General features: G+C 38.8%; 1 protein-coding gene across 1 annotated transcript in view; it reads right to left on the reverse strand.

Moving 5' to 3' along the window:
* LOC148427474 (cilia- and flagella-associated protein 47-like) overlaps nucleotides 1-17,320 on the reverse strand; it is a 48,592-nt gene extending 31,272 nt beyond the window's left edge. The window contains exons 1-28 of the mRNA XM_088409009.1: nucleotides 16,663-17,320; nucleotides 15,329-15,486; nucleotides 15,123-15,238; nucleotides 13,670-13,808; nucleotides 13,324-13,408; nucleotides 13,088-13,228; nucleotides 12,837-13,006; nucleotides 12,292-12,392; nucleotides 11,900-12,129; nucleotides 11,480-11,690; nucleotides 9,766-9,994; nucleotides 9,530-9,682; nucleotides 8,497-8,659; nucleotides 8,287-8,383; nucleotides 7,967-8,183; nucleotides 7,646-7,890; nucleotides 6,579-6,709; nucleotides 5,844-5,966; nucleotides 5,639-5,770; nucleotides 5,487-5,564; nucleotides 4,717-4,864; nucleotides 4,540-4,622; nucleotides 3,200-3,380; nucleotides 3,037-3,122; nucleotides 1,419-1,635; nucleotides 1,130-1,334; nucleotides 624-735; nucleotides 417-514 (exon numbers count right to left, since the gene is read on the reverse strand). Coding sequence (XP_088265135.1) covers nucleotides 417-514; nucleotides 624-735; nucleotides 1,130-1,334; nucleotides 1,419-1,635; nucleotides 3,037-3,122; nucleotides 3,200-3,380; nucleotides 4,540-4,622; nucleotides 4,717-4,864; nucleotides 5,487-5,564; nucleotides 5,639-5,770; nucleotides 5,844-5,966; nucleotides 6,579-6,709; nucleotides 7,646-7,890; nucleotides 7,967-8,183; nucleotides 8,287-8,383; nucleotides 8,497-8,659; nucleotides 9,530-9,682; nucleotides 9,766-9,994; nucleotides 11,480-11,690; nucleotides 11,900-12,129; nucleotides 12,292-12,392; nucleotides 12,837-13,006; nucleotides 13,088-13,228; nucleotides 13,324-13,408; nucleotides 13,670-13,808; nucleotides 15,123-15,238; nucleotides 15,329-15,486; nucleotides 16,663-16,806 — 4,193 coding nt within the window. The 5' untranslated portion in view covers nucleotides 16,807-17,320. The remainder of the gene's footprint in view (nucleotides 1-416; nucleotides 515-623; nucleotides 736-1,129; nucleotides 1,335-1,418; nucleotides 1,636-3,036; nucleotides 3,123-3,199; nucleotides 3,381-4,539; nucleotides 4,623-4,716; nucleotides 4,865-5,486; nucleotides 5,565-5,638; nucleotides 5,771-5,843; nucleotides 5,967-6,578; nucleotides 6,710-7,645; nucleotides 7,891-7,966; nucleotides 8,184-8,286; nucleotides 8,384-8,496; nucleotides 8,660-9,529; nucleotides 9,683-9,765; nucleotides 9,995-11,479; nucleotides 11,691-11,899; nucleotides 12,130-12,291; nucleotides 12,393-12,836; nucleotides 13,007-13,087; nucleotides 13,229-13,323; nucleotides 13,409-13,669; nucleotides 13,809-15,122; nucleotides 15,239-15,328; nucleotides 15,487-16,662) is intronic.
* Between the last annotated feature and the right edge of the window lie 69 nt (nucleotides 17,321-17,389).

Genomic DNA, 17,389 nt, shown 5'->3' on the forward strand with positions numbered 1-17,389 from the left:
GAAACAATATAAACAGGCAAACATCAAGAATAACTGACCTTTACAAGACGTATGCCCCTCATTTTTTAAATGATTTTATAATACCTTTTCATGATACTGTACAATGATAAAGAGATGTCTCTCGGGGCCAAACCGGTTCTAGAAAAAAAATGTTGGCCATTTAAAATATTGACATTTTGTGCCCGATTTGGACATTTTCACTTTGGAAAGCACTTATACTATTTACATGATAGCGGAATGTTGAGATATACTGAGTAGACAGTGTACCCAGTTAAACAAACTACACTGATTACACTGATTATTCAATATTGTAGCAGAATTGTATGTATTGAAGTCCCATGAAGAGATGTAAAAGATGGAAAAATATGAACAGTGTTTATTCACTTTTGTGAGACACCGTACTAGGAGGTTGTTACCTGTTGTTTAGGTGGTCAGTGAAGGTGATGATCGTCCGAATGGACACAGTTACGACAGAAAAAAAAGACACTCGGCAGATCAGCGAAGTGGTGGCTGTCTGGTTTGGATGAATGACAACTTGGTTATTTCATGAGAGAAAGACTAAGAGGCAAACCGGAATGAAGAGAAATTGTGTAAATCCACTTCTCGATCAGACAAAACTTAACCTCGTTTTGTGGGGGGATGGTGGTACCCTCTGGGAAGGTGATACAGATTGGCTGTATCTTAGTTCCATCTTCCATATCAACTTCATCTACCTCAGCCGTTACACTTGTTCCACTGCAAATAACATCACACATATGCGTGGGTGAGCGGGAGCCTGTCTGAGATCACTTTGGGTAAATGGTCGGGTACATGCTGAACTGGATCATTCTTGTATTGTAGTGCAAATTGTTCCCTAGAATTTTTTTTCTTTGCCTCAGTTATAAAATACATTTCATACATACTTCATTTTGTAATGGAAAGTATAGGCAACAAGTTATGGTTTAAATGCATGCTTAAGGCAAATAAAAATATGAGCATACAAATGTATGTATAATTCAAATAACTCCATACAGCAGGTTGATTACCACATCTATAAAAACACAGCAATCAATCAATTATTGTAATAGTAGTGTGTATAACATCCAAATAAGTAGTGTGAAGCAATCTCTCTAACTGCTCATGAACCAACCTGGTGTATCCTGATGCAATCAAGGTAACTTTGGTTGTGATGCTGCTTTCCAAGGGCACCGGGGTCAGGAGCAAATGAGGGGGATTGATCGTTATACTGGGAACATAGTGGATAACAGTAATGGGAAGCTTTCTGCATGGCTGCCCCATATTGCCCCCTTCGTTGACTCCCACGTAAAGAGAAAGGGAAAGTCTGGTCACCGTGTCTATTGGGATGGAAATTGTAAACAAACAAACATTAAAACAGGATGCCTTTTGGAGATTTGTGTGTGTTTCATGTCATATCTCACATGTTGTGAACGCCTCTGGCATGATACTGATTGCCAAGCAGATGGACTGACCAGCCCCCAGACAACCAGATGATGGAAGTATAGACAAATGTAGCTTGCCCTCTCCTCTACCCTCTGGCGGTGTTGTGTCGCTGCATTTGAACCGCCAGTACACGCTCTTCGTGCGGATGCTGTGCCAATACACACTTTGCTCGCTCGCTGCTCTTAGCTCCAGTGTCTGACAGGAAAAATAATAATAAATGGCAATATAATGAACAGCCGTAAAAAGAATATATGTGATGCATTTTCACTAACTCTGACCCAGAAAATGAAAATTTTGATATTCGTGAATTTTAACTCTACAATTAATTCTCTTTGAGATATAAACTCCAAAATTGATGAAGTTAGTCATCAAATTAAATGTTACCTACTTTTGAGAAAAAAACATGTTTTAAGTTTGGGCATACCTTAGGAAAAAGATATTGATCCAAAAACTTTAGGAAGTATTTAATAAATACTGGAAAGTAAAACCCAATTGCAGGTAAGAAGGTAGGCAGGTAATCTCAAAAACTAAATTAGGCGAAGATGGTTCTTTGGCCTCACCCCCAAAACAACGTTCCCATTAATCTTACAATTATCTTTTTTAAGAATAGAATAGAAGGGAAGAGAATAGAACAGAATGCCTTTATCCAAGTAAATAAGCACAAAAGTGGAAATTTGTGGTGGATTGATTTGTCAAGGATGTGCGTGTCATGTATGTCAGTAGTAATTGTTGTGTGAATGATGATATTGAGGAGTGATCAAAACATTACATTATTTTGGTTATATTATTGGTGTATTGTATATGATTACAAATATGGCATTTAAAAACTTATACAATAAATCCAGATTTACTATTTGCTATTCTCTCCGCTAGTGAGAAGGGCATGCACTCATGAAAACAAACGAACCCTGTCCGAACACAATTTGCTTTCATGAATGAATGAAACCATTAAATTAAAAACAGAAACAGACTTGTTAAGGACAGTTCACGGCACTGACAATGAATTACATTTGTATTATTCGCCGGTGTTCAAATGATAAGATGGTCTACTATAATTTAAGGAAGAGCACGTAGCAGGTCTTCTCATTTGTGTCCTGCCAGGGTGTATGGTGCCCTCGCCCCGATTCCTGCAGTCAGGTACAGTATGATAGGCACTACTTCGCCTATGACCCTCAGAAAATCGATCTAGAAAATAGATGGATGGATAGATGCATGCATGCATGGGCTGTTGGCAAGCTAAATATACAGTACACTTGTGAACGAGTGATAGAGTGCAGTGTTGTGTATCGTGTCTGACAGCAGAAGAGATGGACCTGTCCTTCAGACACTTGGGGTAAAGGATAGTTGAATGAGATGCCTCGTCTGCTGCTCTATAGTGTTTGATAAGGTTTCATGCAGAGCATACAGCCATCCATTGATGTTAGTGGTTCTCAAGAACGCAGACCAAGGTCAAGGCCGAACAATTTATTTTGATCGTGGATGCCCCCTGGCTTGACAACCCCCCCCCCCCCCCCCCCCCCCATCACCAAGCTATTTTTGAGAATGAAAATATTAACAAACCTACCCTAGCAATGAACAAAGTTGGAAAGAAAATACCTTTGTGTAGGACTGACGTGGTCGGGTAAAAACCTCCGCATAGAACTGTAGGCTTGATGGGGAGAATTCCAGTGGTGCACATAGCACTATTTTAGGAAACGCATGACATTAGGTATTTGTGTGTGAAAGCATCCATCCATCAACACTGCATGAGAGAGCTCACCTGTGGCCTGCATGTGTGGTTGTTGCAATGTCATGTTGATAGACCAGGGAACAATTTTGGAAACACACTTGCTACCAGAGGAAAGCAAATGTGAGCTGAATGAGGGTGAAGGTGGTGGAGAAGTAATTGGCCATCTCATCCCATTAACCATCAGCGGGAGGTGGAAGTCATACTCAGCTAACTGCAGAGAGACATTTTATTTTCTTAAGTCTTCCTGTTTAAATAAAACATAATGGACAGTGGTGTGTTGAGATTCAATTTTAATTTGTTTCATGGCGATGCTCGCAACTCAAAAACACCATAGGCTCCCATCTCAAATCATCCTTCCTCGTTATTATTATTATAGATAGTATCATTTGTTCCAGCATCCCACAGCCTACTGTATTCAAATGTGTATTTTACAACCCCAATGCCAATAAAATGGAAATAAAAACAAAGTACAATGATTTTCAAAACATTTCAACCTATAATCATCCGATTAGACAAAAAAGGTAAAATATTTCATATTTAACATGATCAACTTTACTGTTTTTGAACATTTCAAAATGGATGCCTGCAGTATGTTTCAAAACATATGGGACAGGAGCATCCAAAGACAAGGAAAGATGATAAATGCTCAAAGAACACCTTTTTAGAATATTCCACAGGTGAACAGATTAATTGGAAATGGTGAATGTCATGACAGGGTTTCAAGGAGCATCCCCAAAAGGCTCCATTTTTTTACAAGAAAAGATGGGCGAGGATAACCACTTTGTTTGCAAAGGCCTGAAAAAAAATGAAATATTCTTCCAAGTGATTTTTTCTGTTTTATTAACATTTGACACAATGTCCCAACTTCTTTGGAATTAGAGCCGTATAATTCAATCAATCAAGAATATAAAGAATTAAACCTTGTTTGTGACAATTTTTGCTTGAATTCAAAAATCATTACAGTACATATACAAGATGCGATATCTCAAGACAGCTGTACAGTCGTATTAATCGTTCTTTGCGGAGGATGAAAAATATGGCTAACTACTGTGAATGTGCTGCTCAACTATTTGGGATGGATTTGGGATATCTGTTGCATAAATTGTTTGTTTGCTAGCTCTACTCTACCATCTACTCTATGATGTGTTCCGTTGACCTTTAACCCTTGAGCAGTATTTTGTTCAATCCTTTGCCGCGATCTTTACATCAGGGGAATTTCACACGAAAGGGAAAGCATTGAAAAAAGACACTAGGGAAATGAGTTGAGTTCACTGCTGCCACTCAAGTTTGTGCTTGCAAGTAAAATCTAAATGAAAGAATAAATAAATATCATCAGCATGACTGCACAATATATTTTGGGAGTTTCTTACCTCAGTAGGAGCGAAGACAAAAAAGCAGTTGACTGTCTGATTTGCTTGCGCTTCCAGAACCCGAACAACTGAATTATTCTCTTCTTTGAAAAAAAGCAAATAAGTGAAATATAAAAGTTATATATAAAAAAAAAATCCATAATGATCCAATGTATAACCATGTGGGTGTTAGCGTACTTCCAGCTGGCTGAGCAAGCCGCAGAAAGAAGTCTTGATGTTGTGAAAGGTCAAAGGTGAGCCGAGCTGCAGCAGATGAGCGGTTGATCATTGCAAAAGGTATTGCTTTCTCAGAGCCCATATGGACACCAAAGAAATGGAAGAATGACTGAGGAGAGGGGAGAGAGTCAGCCAGGGGACATGCTATTCAAGACATACAGTACAGTATCATCCCATGCAAAAATCATTGGTACTACAATTTTTTTGCAGTTTTAGAACTACGTTACATTTCTTCTTAAAAGAAAAATAACATCACTGAACATTCTAAGATCCTGAATGAAAATATCTAATTGCCTAATTGCTTTCAACAGTCTGTAATTGCCTTTAACAACTTTTAATCGCCTTCGATATGTAGCATTGTTTAAATGAAGTTTTCAGCATATGGTATGAAAAGACAAAATCTTTTAGCATCTTATCCTTCATCAGGCATAAGAATCTTCATTTGATTCTGTTTTAAGGTTGTTGGGTGTTTTCTTCCAGCAAAGATGCTTTACACTGGTTAGGGGGTACTTGGCTAAAACAATACTTCACAGGGAGTTACAATAATGAAAATAATTTGAGAAGCACAGATCCAAACAATGGAGTACACACCACTGGTTAGATCTAATAGACAACAACTCACTATGTTCCAGTGCCCACTTTTTCTCATTAAGAAGCCCAGAGCACTAAAAATAATAACTTTAAAAATACATTTTAAAAAAACCCACCAAAATCATTGATTGAACACTCACCACATTGATGTCAACGTTAGGGGGCTCCACCGCTCCGCCGACTCTGAGCTCAATGGGGTTCATGTTCTTCACTGCTATCTGCAATAAACACACTTACATGCTTTCAATAAATGTTCCGTTTTGCCCAGCTCGCTACTTGGACTTTATCTTACCATAATTCTGGTTTCAAACCTGATGACAGTGTCAGGGTTGAAGTGGACCTTTAGAACAGTCTTTCCCCGGCTGGCCAACACTCCCTCGCAGGGGAAGACCATCATGCATGGCAAAGGGCACACATCAAGCACCTAGAGCAGAAAGATCATTTGCTGTCTTAATGTGGATGGTAATCTTCATCAAAACATAGGAGAGTTGGCTTACTCGATAGTAGGCATGGTTCTGGCCGTTATTGTTTATAATTATTGATCTGACAGACGGCATGTTGAGAGGCACAGCCTCAAACAGCAGCCGATTTTCTGCTAGTCGAATAGAAGTTGAGCCAACCTGAGAGAACACAAACAGTGAGAGAGTCTTTCCAACTCATTTGACTCAACAAAATGCAGCGACCCAAATTGGATAATGTCCAAAACAGTACTAACAAAATTCAACTGAGTGTAAAGAAATAAAGTTTCTGCATCATTAATTCATTGCAGCTCATCCTTTCTGTGTGTATGACACAGCTATGGGGGCAGTATGATGTTGTCAAGCAGAAAAGTGGAAAAAGTTCACAACTACTATGGCACAATAATCTGTGGTGACATTCATAGTTCTTCACAGAGGATAAAGAATATGCCTGTGAGTTTATTTTTTTTTTCTACATGTGCCTTGTTCGTGTTCTAAAACCCATTTCTAAAATAATTCTAACACTGCCTCACAGATGTAAAACACCCATTTAAGAGCAGTGTTTCTCAAATAGGCGGACGGTCCCCCCTGTCCAAAATATTGAGAAGCACTGGTTTATTTCAATCAGCAGGCAAAGCTAAGCTGTCAATGAAGCTTCATTTCACGAGTCATTCATAAATTTTTTAAATTGTTGTCAAATATCTTGAAGACTAATAAATGACAAAGGGAGTAATTTCATTCTTTCATTCTTTTTGGTTTTGTTTTTTTAGACACCTTAGCAACGCAGTGTAGGCGCTGTATGTTGCCATCAATGCAATCGAGGTCAAAGTCTCCTTCCAGAGGGGATGAGAAAGAGGCATGCCACACAACTTCGCAATCCAGTTCGCTGTATGGCTCCACAGTACCTGAGGGAGAGGAACAAGTTTAACATAGTCCACTTAAAACAATGTAAACGCACCCCCCGTTTTCAACAGTAAAATGTTATTATATACTGTAATTAATTTGGTTAACTAAGTTATAAAGGATTCCTCAATCAATGGCTTCCTCAATCAATTCCATTGACACATTTTCTTCTGAGGAAGCAGAAGGTGGGGTCTGGAGAGGAGGGTCTGTCAAGAAGTCGAACCTCGGATTCAGAAAGAGCAGTGTGGTATTCGTCCCGGCTGTGGACAGTGGACCAGCTCTACACCGTTGGCAGGACCTTTGAGGATGTATGGGAGTTTGCCCAACCAGTCTACATGTGTTTACATGTGTCTACATGTGGACATGGAGAAGGCATTCAATCGTGGCTAACAGGGTATAAAATCCTCTGATATGGGCTGTTCAGTCCCTGTACCAGCAATGTCAGAGTTTGGTCCACATTTCCAGCGGTAAGTCAAATTTGTTTCCATTGAGGTTTGAACAAAGGCTGCCCTTTGTCTGTGACTTATTCTGTTTATTGCACGCTGGAGAGACTAGGTCTCTTGGCTGGCCTGAAAACGCTTGATGATATGATGTGATATGATATGATGATATATGATATGATATGATATCCGCATTTTTCTGTCGACTGGTAACTTGGACAAGCAAAGCACATCTGTACCTATCCGCACACATTAATACATTTAATAGCCCGTATTTCTGCTAAGCAATATGTATGTACTTTTTCATGTGTTGTCAAAATTTGTAGTTATTTAATTAAATGGATGTATGTAGCACAGTTACATTTGATTGCTATTTTGCAATTTTGTATTAGTTCCTGTAAATGTGATTTTATGCTGGTGGTATTGGAAAAAAATGATGGATTCAAACAGATAGGTCCCCACTAAAGACCACCACTGCTATATGGAAAGTATCAGAACCTGTAGCTGGTCGAATAGAGAAAAGGATGCCACTCTCTGGAACAATGGGACGCCACGTGAATTCTGCTTGCTGATTTCGCGGATTCCGAAGAGTAACTGAGCTTCGGTAGCCTGATGAGGCAAGCAGGTTTGAACTAGGACCAAGCACCAGCAGGTGGGTGGACAACTCCAGGTAATTTCTGACAACTAAGGCCTTGACCAGAATCTGTCCAGGATGTTGCTGATTCACTGTGTAAGATACAGGTCTGCAGATCAAAAATTAGATTTAAACAAGACTGATGTGGTTAGAAGTAAAGCAGACTTAATGTGACTTCTTCCAACCTGTAAAATTGACCCAGCTTGTTGCTTTGAAATGTGAGGAGTACTGTAACATGAGAAACCGGTGGCAGCACGTGGGAGAGGGGAGATGTGCCCTGCAGCTCTGAGCAGTCGATTTCAAATTGGACCCGTAAAAAGGTCGGCAGAGGATTGATCAGCTCCAACTTCTTCTCGCACACTGACTGCAAACACACCTCACCAAAGTCCACGAACTTGGGGCCTTATGGGAAGTCAGATGGGGGGGAAAAAAGATGGGATATTTCAGGAGATGTGAATGCCGTTTTTCTTAACTGTATGGACAAGCAGTATATTGAAAAACTGACCTATAATGACCTGGTAAAACTCCTGAGGTGTCAAAGTCTTGTCACAGTCTGCTACCTCCTGGCGAGTCAGTGGAATTGCATGTGAATCCATTGATCCCTAGTTTGATAATGAGAATGATCATTATAAAAAATGGGTAATTTCTCTTGAGTTTAGGCATAGGAAAAAAACAAAAGCATAGATTGACTTGGTCTGTGGGTTATGATGCTGACCTGCCTGATACTGGGAGGCCTGCTCTTGGCTGTGCCACAGGAAGCATACTTCAGATTGCTACTTGACTTCTGATTGGCCTTCAGGTCACGGAGGAGAAGCTTGGTTGGCTCAATGGCTTGAGAAGGTATAATCCCAACATTGTCTCCTTGTTCTTCTAGTTTACTTATCAAACAGGAGAGAAATTCATTTTTGTTACAAATGTTTATCTTGTTCATTTGCCCAGGAGTAACAGACAGTGGACCGAGGGGCAAAAAAGTCTTGTTTTTCAGTTCCGTGACCACCATTGGCGCTGGAAGTGAATTTTTGCAAAAACACCTGATTCAAATGATTACGATTATTTCAAGCTCCTGCAGAGCTTGCTGGTAAGCTAATCATTTCAATCAGGTGTGGTGGGGAGATAACACCGGAAAACATGCAGGATGCCAGCCCTCAAGAACCGGAGTTAGACACGATGACCTACTGTATTATTATTTGTGAACAGCTCTTATAAAAGCTAAGGTTTGCTTCTGTTTATTTTGTTAAATATTTATATAATTGGCACTTTGACTACACATGAATAGCTCTCTGTCACTGCCTGAATAATCATTATCCACTGTACCCATAATTACAAATACACTGTATTATAAACCTGCAGAATCTCTTGAGATGGCAAAAAGGTCCCTTGTTAACACCATACGTTTTTCATAATACTTTTTGCTCTTCTCTAAAATATTGTACGTCTATGAGTCTGATACGTTGCATGTTTTGTAGCTTTTAATTATTTTTATTTCTGATGAGTGATGCAAGTACAGTGCTTCTTGTTGGTCAAGGCAGACAACGTTGTAACATCGGCGACACTGATTGGCTCTGGTAACTACAATATTGCACAATAACATGAACGTTTCCACAGTATATGAACAGCTATGGAAGTAAAGTTAATTGCTAAAAAAAATATATATTTTCATAAAGGTTTGATTCCCACAATTTATGGATCATCAACAACATGATAATCTCCTGCGGCCCATGGAATATAAAGATATTTTTTGTTTTTACTTTGTCTTGAGCCTTTCCAGGCGTGTTTGTCTTAGCTGCCTGATGTAGTCTGCGTATATCTCTCGATGTATACGTCTTTCCTCCGCCTCCTCCCAAGTGAAGGCGTAGTCAGGATCCACATAGGTGTATCGCTGTATTCCAGTAAAGATGGTTCTGAGTAAAACAAACAGATGGGGTCAGGCATTTCTATATTCTGTATGGGGAATGATGGCACAGCATTTGCTTTTAAAGCTTACCTGTACTGTGTGTCTGGTGATGCCGGTCTAATGCTGGTGCTTCGGTCATTTGGCAAAGCCAGAAACTCCTCGCCAGTTAAACTTTGACCTTTTTTCCTATCATGCAAGTGGAAGGTTGTCTTACGAGCGCTGATCACGGCTGCGCGTACCATTCCGTAGCAGCAGGCCAATTCCTTCGCAGGAACGTGTGGACGTAAACCGGTGGCATTGGTCACTATTGGAGTAAGACCTAAAAAAAAAAATGAAATAAAATAAAGACGCAATGGCAAATGAACTGTTTTACACATGCTAAGGTTATTTTTTCATATTTCTGAAAACAATCCATGCAATGAATGATGGGTTCAACTCGAATGTTCAGAATAGATGCTTTAATCAAAAAGAATCAAAAGTAAAATTCCAAATAACACATCTGTCTTATTAAAGGGACAGTGTGTAAGATTTAGACCGTTTTTCATTTAAAAAGGAAAAAATGAAATGATTATAAAATTTCAAAAACCTGCAAATAAATGTGTTAACCACCAACGGTATATTTTAAATATATTTGTAGGTCTAGTTATCATTAAATTATATTACATAGGTGGTGGCACTTCTCTGGAGGCTGCCATGTTTGTTATAGCTAAGTACAATGGTCAATGCAACACCTCCTGCTGTGTCCCTGTAGGAATAAGCGCAGCTTTAAGGCTTTTTGGGCCCAGGGACCCCTTACAGAATATTTTCCAAGTCTCGCTTAAAATCATTCTGTGAGTTAAATAGAATATATAACTGCATTCCGAAGTGCCTTGGAAATTATTCAACATTTCAAGCTAAATATTCATGACTTGTTTAAAAGAAAGGAACTCAAACAAATTCAGTTGAAGCAACTTCAATATCCAGGAGCACAGAGAGGAGAACTGGCGTAAAAAAAAACAGTCACTGATGTAAATCTAGGGATGTTATACAGTATATAGTGACATTTTCTACTGCTAGATTGGATATGCACAAGTCAACCACATTTATTCTACTTTTGTCACGTTTGTTTATTTTTGCATTACTTTTATGTTTAATTATTTTTGTCGCATTTATTCCACTTTTATACATTACATTTACTGTATTCTACTTTCATTATCGTATATTTAATTAGCACATATTTTTAAAACAGTACACTAGCTAGGTTAAAATAGTTTAATTTTAGCATCTAGAAGACCATCACAGCACAAGTTATGTTTTATCTACAGGTTGGAAACCTTTGATTTGAGGAACAGTACCAGTCAAAAGTTTAGACACACCTTTATATTTGAATGAACTCAAAAACATCAAGAGGTCAAGACCTTCAAGCTATTAATTCCTAACGTTTTTCGTTTACCAAATAATTCAATCAACACTTCTTCACGATGTTGACGACATTAGTATTCACGTACAATTCAGAAATGTAAAGAAAAAGAAAAAAAAATTGAATGAAAGAGTGTTTACAATCTTTTGACAAAGTCACACATATTTGTTTGAGGTTGACAAACTTGTACAATTTTACATAAATAAATAACAATAATAAATAGATAATATAATAAATTGATGCCTGGATGAATAATCCTCAAGTTACCAGTCATGGTGAGAGAATTATTCTCCTCCCTCATAACGAAAGAGTTTCGGGGTTGGCGACGGCCTGCATTAAACGCTCTTATTCACGTTTTCAAATTGACTCATTACTCTAAGCGTTTGAGAAATTTGTAATATTTACCAGGATTTAATTTTGGCGAAGGAGGTATCATCTCAATTTTGCAGATGGCTGATAGGTGGAGTGAGAGAGTATAAAAGCTGCTTAGCTTGAGCTCAGCGTCATCATCACTGGTGTCATGAGACCTCTGGCGTGCAACGTAGCCCAGAACATCAAGTTTCTGGCACATTTGGAAATTCCCTTGCTGCTGTGCGTTGAAATACAAAAGTATCTCCTGAGGAAGCAAAAGGAAGAGAGCAATTGTCCGAATGCATTGTACTTCTGGGTTTCAATATGCAGTACCAATGATGACCGGAAATTAAGTTTGATCAAAGTGGTCTAATTTAAGAAGAATTTAAGAAGTATCTTTGTGCCTATCATATAAAAACAGGCAAACGACTCTAAAGGTTGAGAAACATAGAAAATAATTAGTGGCGGTTTTACCTGACAAAGTCCAGGGGCAATTGTGCCAGAGGAGGGCTGAGCGCCAAAATGCCCCAATTTCCGGAAGCGGAAATTGATAGGAAGATGCGGACAGCGATTCTGCAGCACACAAAGGTGCTCCCCACGCTGGCCCACCTCACAGGTGGAAAAGTCGAATCTGTCTGAGGGACTTGGAAGCAGAGACACAGGCAATCCGGTGCCCGTCACTGCCAACTCGACAGTGCTGTTACCTAGCCAGAGACAAGGAAAAAGAATACAATCAAAATAGAGACAATGTGTGTACAATGTGTCAAATGTATCAAATCATACACCTCCATAGATAGCCACTAAATGCAGACATCTTTAATTGTATCATCGGACAGGATTTCAGGAAAGATAGATGAAAAAAATACCGTTTCGGTGCGTGAAGCCATGTTTGCTTCTAACTGAGTCCAGATGCAGGAAAAGACAGTAGTCCTGCCGACTGACTTTGGGTCGAGGCTTCTTTTGCAACCTGAGGGTGGAAATTTAGCAAATCCTGTAAGTACTAAGTAGAAATACTGTACAGCAACGCACTAAGTTGAATTTCATTTGTTTTGTGACCATGCTTGGAACAACAATCAATCGTATTTCAAACTATTTTTCCCCAATGAAATGAATCGAATTACCAATAATCTGTTCCACCTCAGCCGCCCCAAAATACAACAAAAAATAATGTATGCATACTGTATTCTGATGAGAAAAATAGCACTCTACAATATTGTACTGTTGTGTGTAATAGTTTTTGCCATACTTTTTTTTTTTTTTTTTTACATCAGTTGATGCACATTGTGTTTCTTGTGATGGAGGCAGCATAATGTGGAGCGATGGCTGTAGAGGGGGTAAGTTTGGCCTTACCCGCTGAAGCTGCTGCCCCCGCCAATATTATTTTTTTTTCAACAAATAATTTTAGGTTTACCTATGGAAAACCGGACTGAAGCGTACTGCCACTGTTGTTTTCTTATAGGGTCCCAGTCGGCCTTGGTTCGGAATACACTCCACCACCGGACATGGGCAGTGAGGGGCTGGCCTGCCCTGCTGCATTTTGGCCAGCAAAGCCAAGTCTGTGCTCTTGTCAAGGTTTGCTCCCTACACAGCAGCGTTAGCCATCATCACATTCCTTCCAGTAGTCATTCCAGTTATGCGGCATCACATAAGGTGGTCACTCACACTCTCAGTCCCGGCAGCGGAACCGGCAAGTAAGCAGACCCAGTCACATGCTTGGGGCCCTTTGTTTGTCAAGACCACACGTTCCACGCGGGATGTTCCAAAGTAGACAGGTCCGAAGCACAGGCAAGACAGCGGGGTCCCCTATAGAATTACAAATACTGTATATTTATGTGATTGTTGTTACAGTGATGACATTGAGTGATGTAGCACAATGTTGATGACAATAGTTGAAGTACCTTGGCATCCAAGATCTCAAGATGTTGTTCAACCACTTGAGCTTTGATCCTGAGAATCATGGTGGAGCAACCCTGTAGCCTGACCCTGGTGAGATTGACAAGACTAGAGTTAGTAAAAAAAAAAAAGTTTGACCTCCACCAAGATGTTTCCATTTTCCCATTTTCCCCATCACTGCTTTTATCAAGATTTTGCCATTCGCTGCTTTTTAGCAATCATGACTATGCCCAAACACCAAACACAAATTCCCGCCAATTATCATTCATTACTGACGATATTTAAGCACAAATCCAATAAAGGTATGCGCAAAAACAAATTAACATGGGGATTCGACGATAAAACGCTTACAAGGCCTTTTCGTCAACATGTCTTGGCTTGTCAGCATGCAGTTCAACTGTCATCCGTCTGGTGGCGCCAGCCGCTACAACTCCACTGTTTGGAGAAAGCCGGATCAAAGAATCGCCACTGTACAGCACCTGGAACACACCTTCAACGCCATGCACGCACGTAAAGAAAATAAAAATGTCCACATTCTTTAATAACCGAAAAAGTTCAATTCAGCAGCGACACTGAATTTAACGTATGCCATTTTCCATACACTGCACAAATTCATAGTTCACAAACAAAATATTAATCAAAATGGCATGTTTAGACAAGGGCCCTTTTGATTAATCGGATGATGGCCCTTTGGCCAAAAATAGTGATACAAATGGTTGATACGTGACGATTTTTATTTTTTTTTACCTTTATGTACCGTTTAGAGCAGGTGTATACATTGCTGTAATTGAGCGCCACACAATGCTTTCTGGGGCCCTAACTCAAACTAAGTAGCCGATTCATTTTTATTCTTTTTTTTTTCATAAGTCAAAAAAATCGGCATAAGCTCTGTTTAGGAATTTTTTTAGACTAAAGGGGACATACGCAACATTTTATTGTCAAGATCAGTTTTGACTTAGCGCAAACTTTCGCTCGCGAGTCAAGAAAAAAAATCACTAAAGTCATTTCTAAAGGAATTCTGAAGTTGGTTCCATTGAAGTTAGTGGACCTTTGTCGTTATATATTAGTATTTCTGCGTTTTTGGTTTTTATTTTGCTCTATTTTCTCCCTTTTCCCTTTTGTTGCCTCTCAAATCCTGTACTATGACTCAATTTCCCCAAAATATCCATTACAAACAACCACAGAGAGCGCATAAAAAATTGTTTTCATGTGCCCTGGAGGGAGTGTTTTTCAGCCTTTTCCTGAGCCAAAGCAGATTTTAAATGAGAAAAATCTCATGAAAGCTTACAAAACAATAACATCACAAAAATTATAAAATGACGACAATGTGTGGTGGTAGAAGTGGCAGAGGAAAAACATTCAATGATTGTGCTTGATATATCACTGGATTTAGATTAACAAAGATACACTACTTAAATAAATAAATAATCTCTGGACCAATTTATCCTATTGGAGTACCTCTCTCACAGCACACGGATGTGCTACAGCACAGTGGTTCGGAATCTATGCTTTGGGGATTCTGTATTATCTTCCTGAGACCCAGCCTATTCATTTATGTCCTCAATTGTGTCCATTTGGTCACATCAAGACAGCAATGTCAATTGCATCCCACCCAAACACATGGGACATTATTCAAAAGACCGAAATGTTCTTTACTGAGCACACCTAGAACTTATTAGAGTAGCTTGGATGAGTCGAAAGATATGTACCAAAAAATAAAATGTCTACTCCAAATAAATATATGCTGGGAATCAGGAATACATACACATTGAACGGTTTGGCAAAGATAATGAACTTGATTTACCTGAAGCTGATCCTCGATTAGTGATAGGAATACATCTCCTGATGATCTGACTGCTGGCAGGAATAAACCCAAAGTCCAATTCTGAGTCCATGAACAGAGAGCAAGCCCGAGGAGAACTATGCGGACATAACCACAAAATGAAATGAAACCAATATCAAATCTGAACACATCTTTGACATGGACCAACGGTGTTTCTGCTTTCTTACATTTGCAGTGGGACTTCAATGGCTTCCGTTGAATCAACATGAACGAAAATGTAGTCTGTAACCTCCACTTCTTCTTTTGGGATGACCTCAAGTAAGCCACTCACAGATAAACCAGGTGGCACATTCTTTGCACATCTGGGTGCTGAGAACTTAAACACCTGCAAGAAAACAAGAGATACAAATCCACTCGCCCAATCATGCATACAGCTGCAATAAATATATAAAAAAGAACTAGACCAACTAGAAACTGTTTTGAATAATCTGAATATCTGCACAGATTGGTCATAAAATGTAATTTGATCATTATTGATGTCATAAATCAACGAATCAAAACTATTACAAAAAACTAATGCTGGTTAAAGCTGCCTGGTTCAATACGAAATACAGTAATTATTTTCTTATCCTCAAGAAGGATTAGGATTAAGGCCTGATTATAATATATATATATATATATATATATATATATATATATATATATATATATATATATATATATATATATATAATCTTAGAATGTCTACATATCAGAATTGTAAATTTTCACTAAAGTGGAAAGCCGCAAAGTAAACCAAAGTAAACCACTCAATAGTCATCAATCCCGGGTAAAAGAGATTATCAATGAATGGAGAGAGTTCGCCTCTCATTTGAATCTCCCATATCATGTACTAAGATAACAATTAATCAAGGAAAAATGTGTGATTGTCACATGTATTTTAAATGGAGAAAACTGGGAAGCCGTGATTGGTTGTTACGTGACCTTGAGCATGCGATGTCATTATGTTTTTTTTACCTTGTTAATTGAATATATATATATATATATATATATATATATATATATATATATATATATATATTAATCCTTCTCAACTTAATTATAGATTAAAATTATAACACAACTGATGAAATGGTTAAGAACCCGTTTAAATCCCCAACATATTGTACATTTTTCAATCTGCACAGTGAATTCACGTCATGTTCAATGAGAACATGAAAAATGACAAGTCCTTTTGCACAATCATTCGTTGAGGTGCTCGAGAAAACGGTCTACCGGTGTGTAGATTAGAATCAGGCCTCGTTTTGGAGTTCATTTCGTTTTGCAGATATCCTGGTAATTATGTAGGGTTTATCGATTTGGTTGTAGCTGTCAGCATATTCGTCAGTGCGTCAAATACTGTAAATCATTTGTACAGTTCTCAACGTATTGCTATACAGGCTGGAAAAATTAATACAAATGACAAAGTGGAGCTTAGAAGGGAAAAAAATGATGCCTACATTGTGCTAATGGAAGTAGAGCCAAAGACACAAGCTCAGTATGACAATATAATATACAGTACCTTTAATTTAGGGCTTTCAAAGAATATTTCCCTCGTGGTTCTGCCAACATTAATAGCCGTGACAACAATCTTGTAGACCTTGCCCAGTTGCACGTCTTTGAATTCGACCATCGGAGGGTCAATTCGAATGTCTCTCTTGGCCATTGTTTGCGACGAAAATCTATCCAAATTTCCATGCAATTGATTTCAGACTTGTGGGTTCACTGAGTTTTGGCGTGGTCACTGTCCAACATATCCATCGCTATGGTAACCAATTGCGTAAATGATGAAATAGTACACGCGTTGAAAAGACGATTAATAATGTTGTTATGCGGCGCAGTGTGACGTTTAAGCTTTTACTTCGGAATCAAATGTTTACTAAGTCTAGTCAAGTGTAGAACGTGAGTGAAATGTCCTGTTTCGTTTCGAAAAGTCTATAGCCAGTCTGACCTGCGGGTGCACTTTTAGGAGTCGGCGTTTCCTTGACACAGGTCAGACGCTACGCTTGTTGCCAGGAAACCACTCACTAAACTTTTAGAACCTTTGCCTTCACAGCAATGAAACAAAGGATAGTCTTGTTTTTCAATTGCGAAATGGAACGTAACTCGTGCCGCGAAGTGGTAAATAATAGCTGCCTACTTACTTCGCCAATGTACTGAGTATATTGTATTTGTTACTTTGGATTGAAAATGAAGGCAGCTACTGATGGAAGTAAATTAAATACAAATACGTAGTTGAGTATACGGTA

The sequence above is a fragment of the Hippichthys cyanospilos genome, chromosome 2 (genome assembly GCF_059441005.1).
Source record: "Hippichthys cyanospilos isolate Australia breed blue-spotted pipefish chromosome 2, RoL_Hcya_1.0, whole genome shotgun sequence".
Taxonomy (NCBI): domain Eukaryota; kingdom Metazoa; phylum Chordata; class Actinopteri; order Syngnathiformes; family Syngnathidae; genus Hippichthys; species Hippichthys cyanospilos.